General features: G+C 45.3%; 1 protein-coding gene across 1 annotated transcript; it reads left to right on the forward strand.

Moving 5' to 3' along the window:
* Positions 1–964: 964 nt before the first annotated feature.
* Positions 965–10,864, forward strand: prrc1 (proline-rich coiled-coil 1). The gene is made up of 9 exons (XM_065965718.1): positions 965–1,058; positions 1,808–1,943; positions 3,459–3,872; positions 4,007–4,152; positions 4,322–4,424; positions 5,496–5,659; positions 8,081–8,184; positions 8,579–8,681; positions 8,809–10,864. The coding sequence occupies exons 2-9, from the start codon at positions 1,847–1,849 to the stop codon at positions 9,016–9,018; spliced, it is 1,341 nt and encodes a 446-aa protein (XP_065821790.1). The 5' UTR covers positions 965–1,058; positions 1,808–1,846; the 3' UTR covers positions 9,019–10,864.
* Positions 10,865–17,970: the final 7,106 nt, after the last annotated feature.

The following is a 17,970-nucleotide window of genomic DNA, read 5'->3' on the forward strand; positions in this document are numbered from 1 at the left end:
GCATAGGCCCCCCTGCAGCCACTAAGGGGCCCCCAAGCTGCAAGTTCAGCCTCTCCCCAGTATTTGGGGAGAATTCAAATGACTTGTTGTAGCCAGCCGAGCCCCCTCATGTCATGTCTTTAGTGAAGAACTTACATGCTTAAAATGAAATGTAGGATATAAACAAAACTTGCTGTGATTGGGAGGCAGTGGCTTGAGTTTGTGGAGTGATGAAGTCAAAAGCATCAGTGGGCTGTCACAAAAGGAGGGCCTATGACACCTGACATGTGCCCAATTTATTTATTGTAGTTATTTTGGGTCAGTGGGTAGATCATTTTTATGTCAAGTTTTGTTTCATTTGAAGAACTTACTTTGTTTTCAACATAAAAATAAACATATTTAATTTGGAAAATGCTGCATCTGTTGCATATAGAGGAGCATCATTGTTCCCCTTTTATTATCATGTTCTGCAGGTTTAACTGGCTCAGATCAACTTGAGATGTTTAATTTGAATATGAGGGAGGTTTCAGGAATCTGGCCTCTTCTCCTCTTAAAGTGTAACAGACTGCATGCCTTGCCTGTTGACAAGCAGCACCTCTGATGACACTGACATAGGTTGAGCAGCTCTTAGATTCACTTTAATATTTATAATAATAACAATAATAAAACATGTACGGCTGATATTAATAGGCTAGTTGTTGCTCTAAGATTCACTTAATATTTATAATAAATAAATAAATACTAATATTAATAGTTGTAGCAGTTGGACTCGGGAGGGGGTCTCCATAGCAACAGGCCAACTCCACACCATCAGGATTAGATTAGCTCAATAAAACATCGACCAATCACAGCAGCTAGTATCACAAAACGCCAAATATTATCATTTTATTAAGTTATCATTAATATATTTATTGAATTCGTGTTTCTATGGTGACTGATGATGAATTGTGTAACTTTTACGGTCTGTCCGGTCTCTCCCGGTAATGGGAGGAGTGAGTGACGACGGTTGAGCAGACGTGGCAACAGATGACGTCATCAAAGAGCGTCGGCGGTTTGTCCCGAGCTAGTCCAGCTAGCAGGTGAGTAGCGGTGCTATGTTTAGTCTTATTATGAACGCAGGGACTTTTATTATTCCCGGTCAGATGGATATTCTGAAAGATGAGATGAAGAAGAAGATGTGACTTTTTTAATATTCACGTTTTAGTTGGGCTCGAGCTCGGTGTGTTTGTACACGTGTACAGGACTTAGGTGAGCTAACCTCACCTCAAACTAGAACATTTTAACCTAATAAAGAAGCGTGAATGAAAGCTGTGTTTATTAGAGTCACATGTCGAGTTTAAGGTTTCATTCATACAGAACTGTGAGTGAAAGAAGGGAGCAGTGATTATCCGTCTGTTGTTTGTTTATGAAAGGATCAATCAGTGAGATGTGTAGTGAGTGAAATGATAAAGGTATCTTACTATATGATCAGACATTAAGGAAACATGCTGTGTTGAAGTGCTGGCTTCTCTGACAACAATGCAGCAGCCAGTATGTCCTCTAGATTCTGGTCCTGAATGATCTGGATTTGTTTGGACCAGTGGCGGTTTTAAAGCCAGTGGTTTTGAAAAGTGTTGAACATTTTGACAACCTTAGTGCTGGTGCATTTCCTCCGGGCTGGATTGACCTGCTGTGGAGGATTGAATAATCTCTAACCCCCCCCCCCCCCCCCCCCCCGAACCTCTTCTTCCCCTTCATCTTAAGCTGTTTTAACAGATAACGTGATGAAACAGAAAAGCATTCGGCTGCAGAACATCCTGATTGATCTTAATATGTTTTTCCTTTTCAGCTTTGTTCTGGGTTAAAGTGAAGAAATAAATCCAGGAAGATGATGGAAGAGAGTGGAATTGAGACTACGCCTCCTGGGAGCCCTTCACCTCCTCCCTCTGAGGGTGCTGCAGTCAGCAGCCCCCCCATGTCCGCAGGTAGGAAAGGAGGTCAGGACTCTATGAGGTCAGGATACTTCAGTCAGGACTCTGTGAGGTCAGGACTCTGAGGTCAGGACTGTATGAGGTCAGGACTCTATAATGTCCGGACTCTGTGAGGTCAGGACTCTATAATGTCCGGACTCTGTGAGGTCAGGACTCTGTGAGGTCAGGACTCTATAATGTCCGGACTCTATAATGTCCGGACTTTATAATGTCCGGACTCTGTGAGGTCAGGACTCTGAGGTCAGGACTGTATGAGGTCAGGACTCTATAATGTCCGGACTCTGTGAGGTCAGGACTCTATAATGTCCGGACTCTGTGAGGTCAGGACTCTGTGAGGTCAGGACTCTATAATGTCCGGACTCTATAATGTCCGGACTTTATAATGTCCGGACTCTGTGAGGTCAGGACTCTATAATGTCCGGACTCTGTGAGGTCAGGACTCTGTGAGGTCAGGACTCTATAATGTCCGGACTCTGTGAGGTCAGGACTCTGTGAGGTCAGGACTCTATAATGTCCGGACTCTATAATGTCCGGACTTTATAATGTCCGGACTCTGTGAGGTCAGGACTGTATGAGGTCAGGACTCTATAATGTCCGGACTCTATAATGTCAGGACTCTGTGAGGTCAGGACTCCATAATGTCCGGACTCTGTGAGGTCAGGACTCTATAATGTCAGGACTCTGTGAGGTCAGGACTCTATAATGTCCGGACTCTGTGAGGTCAGGACTCTATAATGTCCGGACTCTGTGAGGTCAGGACTCTATAATGTCAGGACTCTGTGAGGTCAGGACTCTGTGAGGTCAGGACTCTGTGAGGTCAGGACTCTATAATGTCAGGACTCTGTGAGGTCAGGACTCTGTGAGGTCAGGACTCTATAATGTCCGGACTCTATAATGTCCGGACTTTATAATGTCCGGACTCTGTGAGGTCAGGACTGTATGAGGTCAGGACTCTATAATGTCCGGACTCTATAATGTCAGGACTCTGTGAGGTCAGGACTCTATAATGTCCGGACTCTGTGAGGTCAGGACTCTATAATGTCCGGACTCTGTGAGGTCAGGACTCTATAATGTCCGGACTCTGTGAGGTCAGGACTCTATAATGTCAGGACTCTGTGAGGTCAGGACTCTATAATGTCAGGACTCTGTGAGGTCAGGACTTTATAATGTCAGGACTCGGTGAGGTCAGGACTCTATAATGTCAAGACTCGGTGAGGTCAGGACTCTATAATGTCAGGACTCTGTGAGGTCAGGACTTTATAATGTCCGGACTCTGTGAGGTCAGGACTCTATAATGTCAAGACTCGGTGAGGTCAGGACTCTATGAGGTCAGGACTCTGTAATGTCAGGACTCCATGAGGTCAGGACTCTGTGAGGTCAAGACTCTTCAGTCAGGACTCTATGAGGTCAGGACTCTTCAGTCAGGTCTCTGTGGGGTCAGGACTATTTGAGGTCAGGAAAGTCCCTTTACCATTTCTGTTTATTTAAAATGTTTTTTTTCTGTTTCAGGTCTGTCCAGTCCTCCATCCCTCCCTGTCACGAGCTCCATCTCCTCCTCTGCCTCCCCCGCCATGCCCTCCCTCCCCACTGGCCCCTCCCTCCCAGCTTTCAGCAGCCCTCTCCCCCCTGGCCCCTCCGTCTCAGCATTCAGCAGCCCTCCCCCCTCCCACTTCCCCCCTCCCTCCTCACTCTCCTCCCCGTTCACCAGCAGCTCTCCTTTTCCCGCCTCCTCCTCTGTGCCTCCTCTGGCCTCCTCCTTTGGACCTCCTCCCCCCATGGCCATCGGCATGTCACCCCCCCCTGTGGGCCAGATGATGTCGGGCTTCTCCATGAGCGCAGGATATGACATCACACGGGGGCACGCTGGGCGGACCCCACAGACGCCGCTGATGCCGACGTTCTCCAGTCCGACCGCCATGCCAGGTAAGAAAGACCGGTCTCCTTCTGTAGCTCATTTCAGTCAGAGGGACGGGCTCAAGTGGTTTAAACCTGTTTTTAAATGTATGTATGAACATACCCCCTGTGACCCTCCTAACCTGTCTCATCATATCTTCCAGGTGTTGTTTCAAACCCCCTCGTTCAGCAGCCTGTCATGACAGGAGGGATAGAAGCTGGATCTCCCATCACGTTCCCCGAGGAGCAGGAAGATCCCCGAGCATCTGCAGACGCTAACGCAGGAGGAGGAATCTGGGGCTTCTTCAAGGTGACGCACCAACAGATAAAAAAAACACTTAAACACCTTCATTACATATTTAATAAATCAATGAGCCGCCACCTGCTACAGTCTTTCTTTCCATTTATTTATAAAGTGGTGGCTGCAGCTTTATTGACCCAGTAGCTAACTTTAGCACGCTTCCTGTCTCTTCTCTCAGGGGGTCGCAGGTAACCACGTCGTGAAGTCGGTCCTGGACAAAACCAAACACTCAGTGGAGTCCATGATCACCACGCTGGACCCCGGCATGGCCCCCTACATGCGTGAGTCAGACTGCAGTAGATTGGGAGATTGATGTTGTTTTGCATTATCCTGCTTTATGTCTCACTAAATCACAATGATCGTGTGTGTGTGTCTGTGTGTCTGTGTGTGTCTGTGTGTCTGTGTGTGTCTGTGTGTCTGTGTGTGTCTGTGTGTCTGTGTGTGTCTGTGTGTGTCTGTGTGTGTGTCTGTGTGTGTCTGTGTGTGTCTGTGTGTGTCTGTGCGCAGAGTGGTGCATGAAGTTGAGAGAGAGAAGAAGGTACAGATGTAGTGGACTCAAATCCCTTCAAGGCATCACTATGGGGGATCGCAGGGTTCCATCTGTTAGAACACCAGAAAGTTTTTAACACAGTAGATGTTACTTCCTGCTTTCTGAAGCATTCAAACTATACACTTTGAATATTATAGGGCAAAGCCTGAGAGCTGAGGTGGGTTTTAAACCTCCTGACAAACCGTTACACCGCGCCCGTCTGTCAATCAGGTCAGCTACACGCCTTATTGTGAATAACTCTTATCCTTCATCAAATCAAAACTGATGAGTCATCAAAACATTCACCCCCCCGTACAGTGTGTGTCGATCGAGACATGAGCTAATCAGACCTGTTTGGTTTTTTGAACCAGGCTGTAAACATGTTAATCTCTGCTGTAAAAACAGGCTTTTTAGAATGGGTGTGTATGTGACTTCCTGTGCTTCTGCAGCCAGCCTCTAGTGGACACTTGAGGAACTGCAGGATTTTTACATTCAACTAAATTTATCTTAGTTATCAGTACGACTAGACAAACACCTGCATGTGAGGCCTCTAAGCTGTTTTATGGCTTTGACTCTGCTTGACTCTCCACATAAATAAAAATAAGTTCAGCAGGGACTCCAAGAGAGAGCGAAACCACCTGAGAAATGACGTGCTCAACGAGTTCAGGCACAGCTCAGTGCTCTGAAAATGGAGCACAGTCAAGAGACACAATTGGGTTTTTTGAGATGGTAAAAGTGTGTGTGGGGGGGGGGGGGGGCGGGAATTATTGTATAAAATGGGTCCGACGTCTGAGGTTAAAGTCTCTGTGCTGTTTCTCTGCAGGGTCCGGAGGAGACGTGGACATCGTGGTGACCTCAGATAAAGAGATGATCGTAGCGGCGGTCAGAGACGCCTTCCAGGAGGTGTTTGGGATGGCCATGGTGACCGGAGAGCCCGGTCAGTCCAACATCGCCCCCCAGCCTGTGGGATACGCCGCCGGAGTCAAGGTCAGTTCATTGCCGCTTCTCTTACAGGATCTTTACATTTACTCTATCAAAGTCACAGGCGGAGAAGAAGGTCTGTAGACAAACTTTTACAAAACATCAAACTTCTGTTTCATACTCCACCGCCTCGGTTACGCTCACGTATGTGTATGCCTGCAAGCTAACAGGAAGTGCATTCATTCCTTTGGGAATCTCTGTGATATATATACGATGTGCCTACGAATCTCCTCCCGTCCGTAATATTTTGGACAAGAATGTGCGCAAAGTACGTTAAAAAATGTAATTTGTGCCGTGGATTTCCGAGAGAACGTATAACGTCTGCCAGCTTAGCTAACAAGCAGCTAAGGAGCTAACAGGCTGCTAAGGAGCTTACAGGCAGATAACGAGCTAACAGGCAGCTAACAGGCAGCTAACGAGCTTACAGGCAGCTAACGAGCTAACAGGCAGCTAACGAGCTAACAGGCTGCTAGCGCTTACAGCGAGCTAACTTTGTTAAAACAGACAACATTAGCCTTGCTGGCTACAAGTAGCATCTAGCAGGTGTCTTTTGGGCAGTAAGGAAATGCACTTCCTTACATTGGACACTAGGAGGCATCATTTGTGTAAAAGGATTTACGGACAGCAGTCACGTACGCAAGTGGAAACGAGACGTGAAGATCTGAACAAAAGGTTGAGAACGTCTTCAGTGTAATGCGAGCTCATTTACCCGTGCATTACAAGTTAAATGGCTCGCCATCTCGTCAGTAAACGAGAGAATGTCAGACTGATGTTTGGATTTTGAAGGCAGTGATTTCCGGTGGAATCGTTTGGAAACTGAGTGCAGACCAGCGGGGGGACGGGGGGGACGGGGGGGGTCGTGCTTCAGCGCGGTATGGAGCCTCTTTGGCCATGTCATGCGCCTTAAGGCTCAGTTTGTTTGCAGGGAGGGTGTTGTGCCTCCCTGTGTCTCTATCACAGCAGCACTGCGGTTATGTGAAGCAGAATCAGGGGGTAAAGTAAAAAAAAAGACCCCTCGCTCTGTTTGTCCTCAGGAGTCGTCCCTCCTGACGCAGCTGCTGTGTGCGGAGCTTTCACAGACGAGGGGAAGTTTTTGGAACATTTAGTGGACAATGAGAAACACAAAGGATGAGATTTATGCCTCATTCAGATGTTTTTTACAAGAGAGGAAGCTTCAAGGACGACCGCTTGGACAATATATGACTTGTTAATTTCCTCACTCCAGACAAAGAAGAGCCGAACAGACACCTCAATAAAAAGAGTTTCACCCTGATAGGTGTGTGTCTGAATACTGAACACCTTTAATGTGTGTATTATCAGAAAGCAGGTAGTTTGTTTTCATGGCAAATAATTTGCATCAAATGATCATTAAGAACTGGAAACTACAGCGCTCCTCTCTGAATAAGAGACACATGAATCCTGTGAACCAGACACGCCTTGTGATTTAAATATTCTCTAACGGTCCTTCGGGTTTAAACTGACCTGAGAGGTTCCAGACTTGTTTCTGGGATGTCACTAAGACGAATGATCAGATGTCCTCTCCTTCAGGATGAAAGCTGTACACAGACAAACCCTTCTTCATGATCTCCCTCCTGATAGGACCGAATCAGAGACACACCCACAACCGCGGCCAATCTCAGCGCCCAGACGATATATGCCTCTGGTAACGACAGCAGATTTCTCTGGCTGAACTCAGCAGTATGGGCTACAAAAAAAGGAAACGTTTCCTTGTGATTTACTCGCTTTATTCACACACGGCCATGTGGGGCCCCTGTACTTCTCTTGCTGCATTCAGGTGCTGCTCTGGTGGTCCAAGTTTCCTAGTTTAAAAGTCGTTCTTTTGACTTCGGTGTGTTCACGTGATTTCAGTTCGGAAAGTCGGAATGTTGTAACAACAGCACAAAAGACAGCGTTGATGGTACAAAGAAGAAGATCAGTGAAATGTAACTGTTAAAAGTTATATTTGAGCAAAAAGTTGATGTGCAATACCTGAATTAATTAAAAGTACGTTAACATTAACAAAACATATTTTGCCCCTCATTTGATGACGATTCTGATGTCAAGTCGGGAAGTCAGGCACCTAATTTTTTTCCGAGTTTGTTGTTCCGACTTGAGCAGATGTTCATGTGCATTCTACAACTCGGAAACTCGTTTTTCCGATTTGTACGTCACCACATGAATGCAGCATCTGTCCGTTCAGTATCAGCAGACATTATGATGCTAACTAGATGCTAAATTAGCATTCTGATACATCTGCAAGTCATGACTGAGTTTCTCCTTTCTTCAAAACATGTCTGAAGGAGAACCTTCCCTGAGTTAGAGTGATTTCTATTTCAGTCACGTACAAGCTGAGTGTGTGTTTTATACACGTGTGTCTGTGTCTGTGTCTGTGTGTGTGTGTGTGTGTGTGTGTGTGTGTGTGTTCAGGGGGCTCAGGAGCGCATTGACAGCCTGCGTCGGGCCGGTGTGATCCACGAGAAGCAGCCGGTGGTCTCTCTGGAAAACTTCATCGCTGAGCTGTTTCCTGACAAGTAAGAAGAAAAACAAAAACAAACTGAGAGACACACACACACACACACACACACACACACACACACACACACACACACACACACACACACACACACACACACACACACACACACACACACACACACACACACACACACACCCCAAACTCCTTTCCTTCTATTTTTAACAGATTTTATTTTTCTTCTCACATATTTTTACAACCTAAAAAACTCCATGTTTACTAAGCCTTAGGGAGGTTTCACATCAAGGACCCGGGCCTGGATCTGGGTCCACGTGACTCCAAAGTCCGGTTCATGTCTCTTGTCCATCTATAGTGGGTATTGATAGATGTTTAGAAAGGCGTAGGGTGTGCAGATCATTTTACAGACTCGGTTTTCTCCTCCCTCCCTGCAGGTGGTTCGATTTGGGCTGTCTGATCCTGGAGGACCCGGGTCACAACATCCGCATCGAGGTCTTCACTCAGGCGACTCCTGTGGCTCTGGATCACATCCAACAGGTACAAACTGGTACAGGTGACACATTTAGACCCAGTCCACCCGCTGTGGGGGACATGTTTGAATTCAGGACTCAGGAAGATTTCTCCTCACACTCTCCTGTAAAACCCCCTCCCTCCCTTCCTTCAGGCCCAGTCCTTGACCCCTCCTGATTACAGCCTGCGCTGGTCGGGTCTGATCGTGACGGTGGGCGAGGTTTTGGAGCGCTGCGTTCCCAACATCAACAGGACGGACTGGCACCAGGCGATGACGGGGATGAGCCAGCGTTACATGATCCAGAGCGCCGCCAAAGCTCTCGCCGGTCTCTACAAACAGCAGCTGCCCCCCAGGACTATGTGAGGCTGACGGTCCCAGTTTGTGTCTCATACTGGGAGGAGGAGGAACCAGCTGATTGGACAGTGAGGTTTTCTCGTAGCTCCTCATCCGTCCTCTGAAAAACAAGCTTTTCTTCAGCGACTAAGATCCAACGAGTCGGCAGGATTTCACTGAGAGGAACGACTCAGACGTGACCATCAGCTGATCGTCCTCGTTTAAAGATTATTACTCATCATGGACATTAATCTGAAAAACCTTAACACACGTGTGGAAACATTTTGTTCTCTGTCGTTGCTCAGACGTCTTGGCTTGTGTCCCAGTTGTTTTCTGTGAACTGGAAGCTGCACAGATTCCCTCCCACCTTTTCACAAAATGAAGATGTTCTGAAAATAAAAGATACTTGAACGTGTTTTAATCGGCATAAAATTCAAAATGTGGAAGAGCCGGAAAGCACCAGACAAAGAAACACACAAAATGTTGGCCGTTCTTTATTCCTCTGAATTGATATTTATTGCCGTCTTTAACTTCAGATTGAAGAGTCTCCAGATGCTGACTGTAGTGTTGTAGTACATGAAATCAGTCTTGGACTCAAGAACGTTCTCCAGACCACTTTTTGAAGGTCTGGTCTTGTAATCAAAAGCATTTTGACTCGGTCTTGTCTCGGTCTCAGACTGGGTGGACTCGGGATTTTAAATCAAGACCACCACTGATCGGTTATTTCTCCACGTCGTTACTGTGATTAGAAGAGAATGAACTTCAAGAGATTCATAATTTGCGTTTTATCCCCCGGTTTCAAAGACTGACACGCCCGCTGCACACAAGATGATGATTTGTCTGTGATATTTATGGTCTTGGTCTTGACTCGGTCTCGATCCCTAAATGTCTTGGTCTCGATCTTGGAGCACTCTGGTTTCGGCCATGCAGTGTGTGAGTTTATAACACACAGCTATAAGGCTTCATGTTTAATCAGATATTTAATGAATCTTGTTTTGTGAGACAGAAGAAAGATTGAAAGAACACTTTTCAAACACAGAGCAGCTCAAAGTTGAAATAACAACATTAAGTTTAAACATTAGTCAGGGTTAGTCATTTTCTCCAGATCCGCTTTTTAAGATTCTGGTTAAAATTGTCTTTAGGTCCTGACAGAAATTAATAACTCATGTTCTCTGAAAAAGGAACGAAGAAAATGTCATCTGTATCAGTTGTAAGTCTGTAAAAACTTCGACCAACGTCTGCCACGAGGTACCAATCTGATGAACCAATCACAGCCTCCCTGTCTCCCTGTCTCCCTGCTCGCTCTCTACACCTTGCGTGCACTAGAATGCTACTTTCAAAATCATGCTAGTTTTCAAAAATGACCAACCCTGCCTTTAATGCTGAACCTTTTAAACCAAACAAAAAAATAAACCTTAAATAACTAACCAGATAAAATAACGCTCCACTCCTCGCCTAGTTGCTTTAATTATTGCCATACTGTGTGTGTTTTTTTTTAAGTAAGCAGGCCACATTCAGCCTTTATAAAGACTAAAGTTGTGCATCATCCCGCACATTCAGCTTTAAATCTTTAAACCATTGACTCAGTTTGCAGCTGGGACACAGTCAGTGGATCACAAGATTTTATTATTTTGTATTTTAGTTTAAAAAAAGAAATCATTGCATCACGTTTGTTGATTCCTGTTTGTTTTATTACTAAATGATTGCCAACTTTTTCTCTTTTTTTTAAACTCGCAGCTTTGAGTTCATGTAGCAGGATGCTAACGGTAGCTTGTTGTTTATGTTTGATTGGAAGGAACTTTTTTTTTTTTCTTTCTTTTAGTCTTCTTTAAATGTGCCTTTTTACACAAATAAAATAAATCACTGTCTAATGCTGCTTTCTATCAAGGACACAGAGTTTTGTTTTTGCCAATAAAGGTGAGTCTTTGTCGTACTTCTGGATTTAAAGCTCCAATCAGTGAGATGTGTAGTGAGTGAAATGATAAAGTGACCTTACTATATGATCAGGCATTAAGGAAACATGCTATGTTGAAGTGCTGGCTTCTCTGACAACAATGCAGCAGCCAGTATGTCCTCCTTCTAACTTTAGATTCTGGTCCTGAATGATCTGGATTTGTTTGGACCAGAGAAGGTAGGCGGTTTTAAGACACCCCCACACGGCCGTTTTGGACGCCCCTCAGTTTGCCAGATATGAGAGCAGTTATCAGGTCAACAGGTGTTGCAGCGAATGAAGCGGGCAAGAGAAGTGGTTCAGATAGAAGTGATTGTACCCGACCTAAAAAGCCTCTGCATGTTTCTAATAAGCTCCAGGAGCAGAAACGTGCTCAAACTAGGATCAATATTGGAGATGCTTTTGAAAAATGGAGAGAGGTTAGAACCCAGAAAGGTTTACAGACCCATGCAGAGCTGGATAAACACTGAAGCTTCAGTGTCCACCACATGGCAACCTGTGTGAGCATCGACTCTAGAGAGGAGGGGGGGGGGGGGGGAGACAGCTTTCTACAATGCTTTGAATTTAGACACCATTTTAAACACTAGGTGTCAGAGTTACATACTGCTCCTTTAAATGAGTCACATGCACAAAAAGTTTGACATTTCTACAATAGATGTCTTCATCCTGCAGCAGGTAAACAGTAACGTCTGTGGTGAGCTGACACGACCATGAGATGATTACATCTGAACACACTGCCCGCCTCTCTTGATATTAAACGTGTTTATTCAGTGTTCTCTCTGCGCTGCACTCTTCTGCTCTCGCTGCAGGTCCGTTTAGCTTCAGCTCCAGTTAGGAAATTGATGAGTAAAAAATCTCGTCTGCTGAGCTTTCAATTAAAGCGGAGGAAGGGTATACGGTATTCACATTAATGATTCATGGTGCCTGGGGGCGGAAATCCTTTCTTACCTCTCTCTCTCTCTCTCCTCTGTGTGTGTTTGTGTGTGTGTGTGTGTGAGTCTGACTCAACCTGGCACTGAGAACAAGGTGTGTGTGTGTGTGTGTGTGTAGGCAGACTCTGTACCTGTGAGGCTTCAGACTCATTACCTGCTCTTCTTTAGATTCCTCCTCGCTGTAGGCCGTCGTTTCCCCTGAAGGTTCATGTAGCAGCTGATTACAGTGAAGAGGAGTGCAGAAATCGATGTGTGGAGCATTAATTATTCGGCTCTGTGCTTTTTATCAAAATCAGAGAAAAGTGAAGGAGTCTGAACAGCCAACAGCCTGTTTGTTACTAAAGTTAGTGACTCATTCATGCTCCCCAGAGGATCATCACTGATCCTGCAGAGACTTTTAGGGCTTTCACATTTCAGGAAAAACTCCTGAAGTTGTTGGGCTGAGCTGCATGTGTGAACTCAAACACCCAGAGTTTCTCCTACAGCCTCCTCGTATTTATTCTACAGAAAGTCAGAGTGGGCTAATGTGAGAATGCAGCAGGATGTAATCAACAGCACTCCCCTCGAGGTGGTATGAAAAGGTTATATCAGGAGAAGAAAACTGTATGAAACATCGTTACATCACAACGTCTCCCTGGTCTGTTCCTGAGCCTCGTCTTCCTCTCAGCTGAAAACAGTTTCTCTTTTGAATTAATATTCCTCCTGTGTCCACCCTCTAATCCACAGATTATTCACTTCCCATGTCTCTTACTTTTAATAATCCTCCAGAAGAATCCCCGGACATTTTCTGCAGAGTTAAATATCTTGATGCAGAGCTTCGTTAAGGCCTGAGGCTGACAGCTGAACTCTGCAGCGTGGGCATGTTGTTTCTTTTCTTAAAGCTGAACTAACACCTGACTCTTTGATCGCTGACATCTTTGAACTCAACAACAACAACAACAGCAGCAGCAGCAGCAGAAGAGATGATCCATGTGCAAACAGTCTGATCTGAGCTCGTCATTAAAATGACATCTGCACCTGCTGGAGTTTTACAAGTCAAATCTAGGGGTGTTCCTCGCTGACTGATTTCCATCCTGCTCGCTGTTTTAGTGCTCAGTCTCCTACTGTGTCACATCATGCACTCCTCCTGCATGCTCACTCGTTTTCCTGTAATCATCACCTGGTCAAATCTGTCTAATAGCACTGCTCCACTGTGTGGAGCACTGCTCCACTAAAACAGAAAACATTGAGCACAGTCTGTCTTGCAGGTAAACTGTCTGCAGGTAAACGATGTCATTTGTTTTGCTGGGAGTGGCTAAAGTTAGCAATGCTAGCACCGCCAGCCTTTCATCCTTCCTGGAGGTTAGGCCGGATACCCACTCGAAGATTTGGGGCTGATTTGAGGTTTGTCGCAACTGATTAATTGCCCAAATAATCCTCAAGTGTGTGGAGTCAATACGATTATTGTAAGGCTCCCGATCGGGTCAGAGCCTCCTCGATCTGGAATCCTAAATATAGAACATGTTTGATATTTATGATTCCAGATCAGACTGCCTCCGACCCGCTCACACGTTTTTAAGAAAATTGGTTAAGATTTGAAAACCGTCTAGTTTGTAGCCCAAACGCCTTAACGTCCACGTGTTCGTGTTAAATGTGGTTACACATCGCTCAGGTCGATATCCCAGTTTCCTTGTATTTGGGTCATTACTGTCACCTCTGCGTATGTGTTGTTCCCCTCTGTGACTGCAGAAAACACACACACACACACTGTGGCTGGGTGTGTGATGCATCAAAAAGTCGATGTGAAGGCCTTTGTGGGGACTGTATAACCCGTTTGTACGCTGCAGGTCGATTCTGTTCTCATTCTGCAGCATGCTCCTCGTCCTCTCACACTTCAGAACATCGTGTTCAGACTCGGTATGGAAGGAACAGTGAGGACGAGTTTTAGATAGAGGAGTCGGTGTTCACCACATGGTGGACTCAGGATGTTCGAAGGGCAGGGGTGAAAGTAATAAAAAGGGCACCAGCTCAATACGCAGAAAAAGGTTGCACCCTGGAGGACACTTCATCATGTTTTATCGACCACAGGGGGCGACCGAGAGGGAACCTTTCCTGAGGTTCTTTTTTTTTTTTTTTTTTTGAAGATTCATTTTTGGGCTTTTTGTGCCTTTAATGGAGAGATAGGACAGTTGATAGAGTCAGAAATCAGGGAGAGAGAGAGAGTGGGGGAATGACGAGCCACTAACCACTGTGCCACCAGCGCCCCCCCCCCTGCGTTTCTTTTTTATTTTCGAACATTAGTGCATAAATGTTGACCTCTCTATTCCATTTAGTGTCCCATTCATAGACTCTGAATGAACATCAGGACCATGAAACTTTGTACTGTTCTTTGTACCAGGCTATAAACATGTTTATTTCTGCTCTTAAAGTTGGACACTTTAACATGGGTCTCTATGGGGATGGACTCACTTTTGGTACAGCCCCAAGTGGCCACTAGAGATTCTGCAGTTTTTCAGCGCATCACATAACATGACCGGTACGTTACTGACTTTATGACTTATTTTGAGTCATTTCACAGGCTTAACACGCCGGGATTTCTCGATAATGGAGGCGGGAATCGATTATACTTCAGTTCCACGTTGAGTACCCGTGCTTCTGCTCGTGCATGAGTAACTGTACCGTGCAGCATACCTCTTCCAACCATGCCAGGGTCAAGGGTTATACTAGTGTGGAGCACTCACACTAGTCAAATGAACTGGACTTTGAGGGTGAAGGGTGCTTATAGGCCTTGTGAGTGCGCCCTCAGGGCTCCGGCCTTGGTTTCATGTCAGCAGCTACCCTGAAACGTGCTCACCTGTAATGTCATTATAGCCAACAAAAAAGGCTACAAGCAAGAAAGGAAAGTTTATATGAAGTATAAGAAACAATTTTGGGCAGAAATTGTGTTTGAATTAATGCTGCTTCAATATTTGGGTCATTTTTTTAATCTCCAATTGTTTCTTTATAGTCTGTCTTGCTGCTGCATCACTGTGTGTGTGTGTGTGTGAGGACGGGGTCTGATGAGGCAGATCTGCTGTGTTTTGGACTGAACAGATCCTGAACCTGGTCCGCCCCTTCCTCCCCCACGGAGGCAGGAAGCAGCTGATCGGCACACAGGCTGCAGAGCCTCAGTCTGGGATGGCACGCTGTCGGGTACCACACGGATCGTCCTCCTCTTCCTCCGCTCCCTCCTCTTCTTACTCAGCGGGGCTTCATGTCGCATCCTGAGCGGGCTGTGGGGCGGACTGGAGGTAGAATGGGCCGAACCCCCCGGTCCCCACTCTGACTCTGGACATGGATCATCCGACTCCCCCGCGCACACACAAAGGTATCCTCATGATGTGTTCCCTCACGGAGCTGCAGATGCATGAGTGTGTGTGAGTGTGTGTGAGTGTGTGTGAGTGTGTGTTCTGTGTTTGTGCAGGTACGCATGTGTTGCATGCATGCGCGTGTGTGTGTGTGTGTGTGTGTGCAGTCAGGTGCTCCTCTGCGGATGTGTTAGTGATGATGAAGATGATGATGGTGATGAAGGCTCTGCACTTGTTGAGTGATTTGGGTTAGAGACTTTAACAACGAGCCAGCCTCTGCACACCTGTCGTCTTTCTGTCCCGTCATGTGTGGGTGAAGATGAATGAGGATGTTGGAGATAAAAAAAAAAAAGGTTGCAGCGTCCTTGCTGCTCTGATTGATTCCTGCAGCCAACTTTGTCTCCCGTTGTGCCCTGATGTCTCCGCCGTGATTTTGCGTTTTATTGTGCAGCACTGAACAGAGCTCTGGCATCATTTATCTTTCAACAAAATATTAAGAACATCTTTTGAAGCAGCTCTTATGTAGTTCTGTATCGTCTCTGCAGGACGGTAGAGTTGTTATTCATTTTTATATGCTCAAAAATGTGTTTAAAAATGCATCAGGAGGACAGCATGTTGAAAGTGTGCACCTTATTTAAAGTCACGAGCTGGTAAGACAGACTGAAATAAACCCTGAGTAAATAGGAGGTTCTGAGAGCGTTATCAGTTATATTCAGAATAATGAATATGTGCTGGTAGTATGAAGTAGTTTAAAGACTGTTTCTATAAATATTTAACATATTTAAATTGATAATGCTGCTAGTTTGAGCAGGTCCTGTTAATGACAGAAGGCGGAGACCAGATGGTTCATTAGCTAAAGTTTATCAGCAAGCACTCAATTTTCCTATTACATATTTTTTATGCTTTTTAAAAACGTGTGAAGATGATGACAACCAGTGGGGGAAATAAACTCAGAAAAAGAGTTTGGTGTTAAAAACATGATGTCAGGAGCATCTGCTTGTTTCTCTGATAATTTAAAGGCCCTCCTCGTCTTCAACCAGTTTAAATAAGTCTCAGCACTCCTCAAAACATGTGTGTGAAGTTTCTTGTTCTAAATCCACTCTGATCCTGTATTTGATCATGACTATAAAGCCCTCTATTTCAGCCCTGCTCAGAACAGGCTGTTTCTGTGTCTGTACCTTTAAATATGTAAATGAGCTGTGTCTGACCACGCCTCCTCTCTGGAAGGGCTTGGGTGTACTCTGGCTTTCTCTCTCCATGTCCTATTGTTTACGGTGAGAAGGCAGACTCAGAGGGCAGAACAAACACCTAGCTGTGGGAGTGTCACCCACCTGGGGGAGGGGTTACTGCCCTTTGTGATGTCATGAAGGGGAAATCTCCAAACGTCCTGTTTGAGCACACATTTTCTGAAAAGTGGAGCAGGCAGAAGACGAAGAGGATGGACTTTTCTCATGATTGGGGGGTTTGTAGACAGACTAGGGACACATATTAGAGTTAGAGAAACATGGTGAAGAGGATTACGTAGGCTATAACATGTGACCTTTAAATCCAGATGATGGATGACAGAAACCTTCTTGACCAATGAAAAATCAAATATATTTATTTCATTTTAATACAAACAACCAAAGCACGGCACAAGGGCACCGTTTTCTGAAATCATCAGTGTCAAGAGGGTAAGTCAACTGAGAATTAGACCATTTTATAACAAACATTCATACAATCAGACTTATTTTTGCAACTAGTCGAGTTGCCCCCTGGTGGACATTAGAAAGAATGCAGGTTTGAGGAGTACAAGGAAATGTAAAAATGTCATATTATAGATTTAAAGTCATTGTCCTCCTGCATTCTTCTCATGTCGGGTGATTCTGGAAACTATTTTGAGGAACCTTGACAGTCCAAACACATGCTCGTTAGGTTAACTGACTCTAAATTGGCCGTAGGTGTGAATGTGAGTGTGGCTGGTTGTCTGTCTCTATTGGTCAGCCCTGTGATTGACAGGTGAACAGTCCAGGATGTAACGCCTCTCAACCAATGACAGCTGGGATTGGTTCCAGCCCCCCACAACAATGGCTGGATGGTTTTCTATTTTCTTTCCAGAAGAATCATGGAGGACTAACAAAGAGGCGTTTAGTCTGGAGGCTAAGAGAGTCTCAGGCACAACCTGGACCTCAAGCAGGAACATATTGATATTCATGTCTCGACCCTCTGAGTCTGAACATGACCTGTTTGACAGATCTCGACCCGTCTGGATTTTTGTTTGTTTCCCGTCTAGAAAATAGTTGTCTGACATCTGCGTGCCGTGCATGAATAAATCTTGTTGTTGTGATTCTCACTGGAGGCTCGCCTCAGAGAGTCTTCATGTCTTAAACCACTGATGCTGAACTCTGTCCCCTCTGCTTCAATTAAACTTTCTGCTGAGACAAACAGATATATATATATATATATTCATTTGACATTTCACTGGAGTTCAAAAAAGTAACAACTCTGAAGCTCATTTTTATTCCGACTGGAGCTCGTTTGTTCCGGCCTTCAGGTGAGATGAAGATGGCGTCCTTCAGGGAAAACAACCTCTGAATTAAAAAGCAGCTGCAGCGAGCGGGAGGGTCAGGCGAGGAAGAGATGAGACATTTAGCTGGATGAAGGAGAGTGAAATATTATTCTAGGTGGGGAAAGTGCTGAAGTGTGTGTTTCAATGATGCCAATTTTAAACTTGTACTGTCCTGCTCTGAAGCATGTGAAAAAGACGTTTTCTGATTCAAGCCTCACAAACACA

The sequence above is a fragment of the Labrus bergylta genome, chromosome 17 (assembly GCF_963930695.1).
Source record: "Labrus bergylta chromosome 17, fLabBer1.1, whole genome shotgun sequence".
Lineage (NCBI taxonomy): Eukaryota > Metazoa > Chordata > Actinopteri > Labriformes > Labridae > Labrus > Labrus bergylta.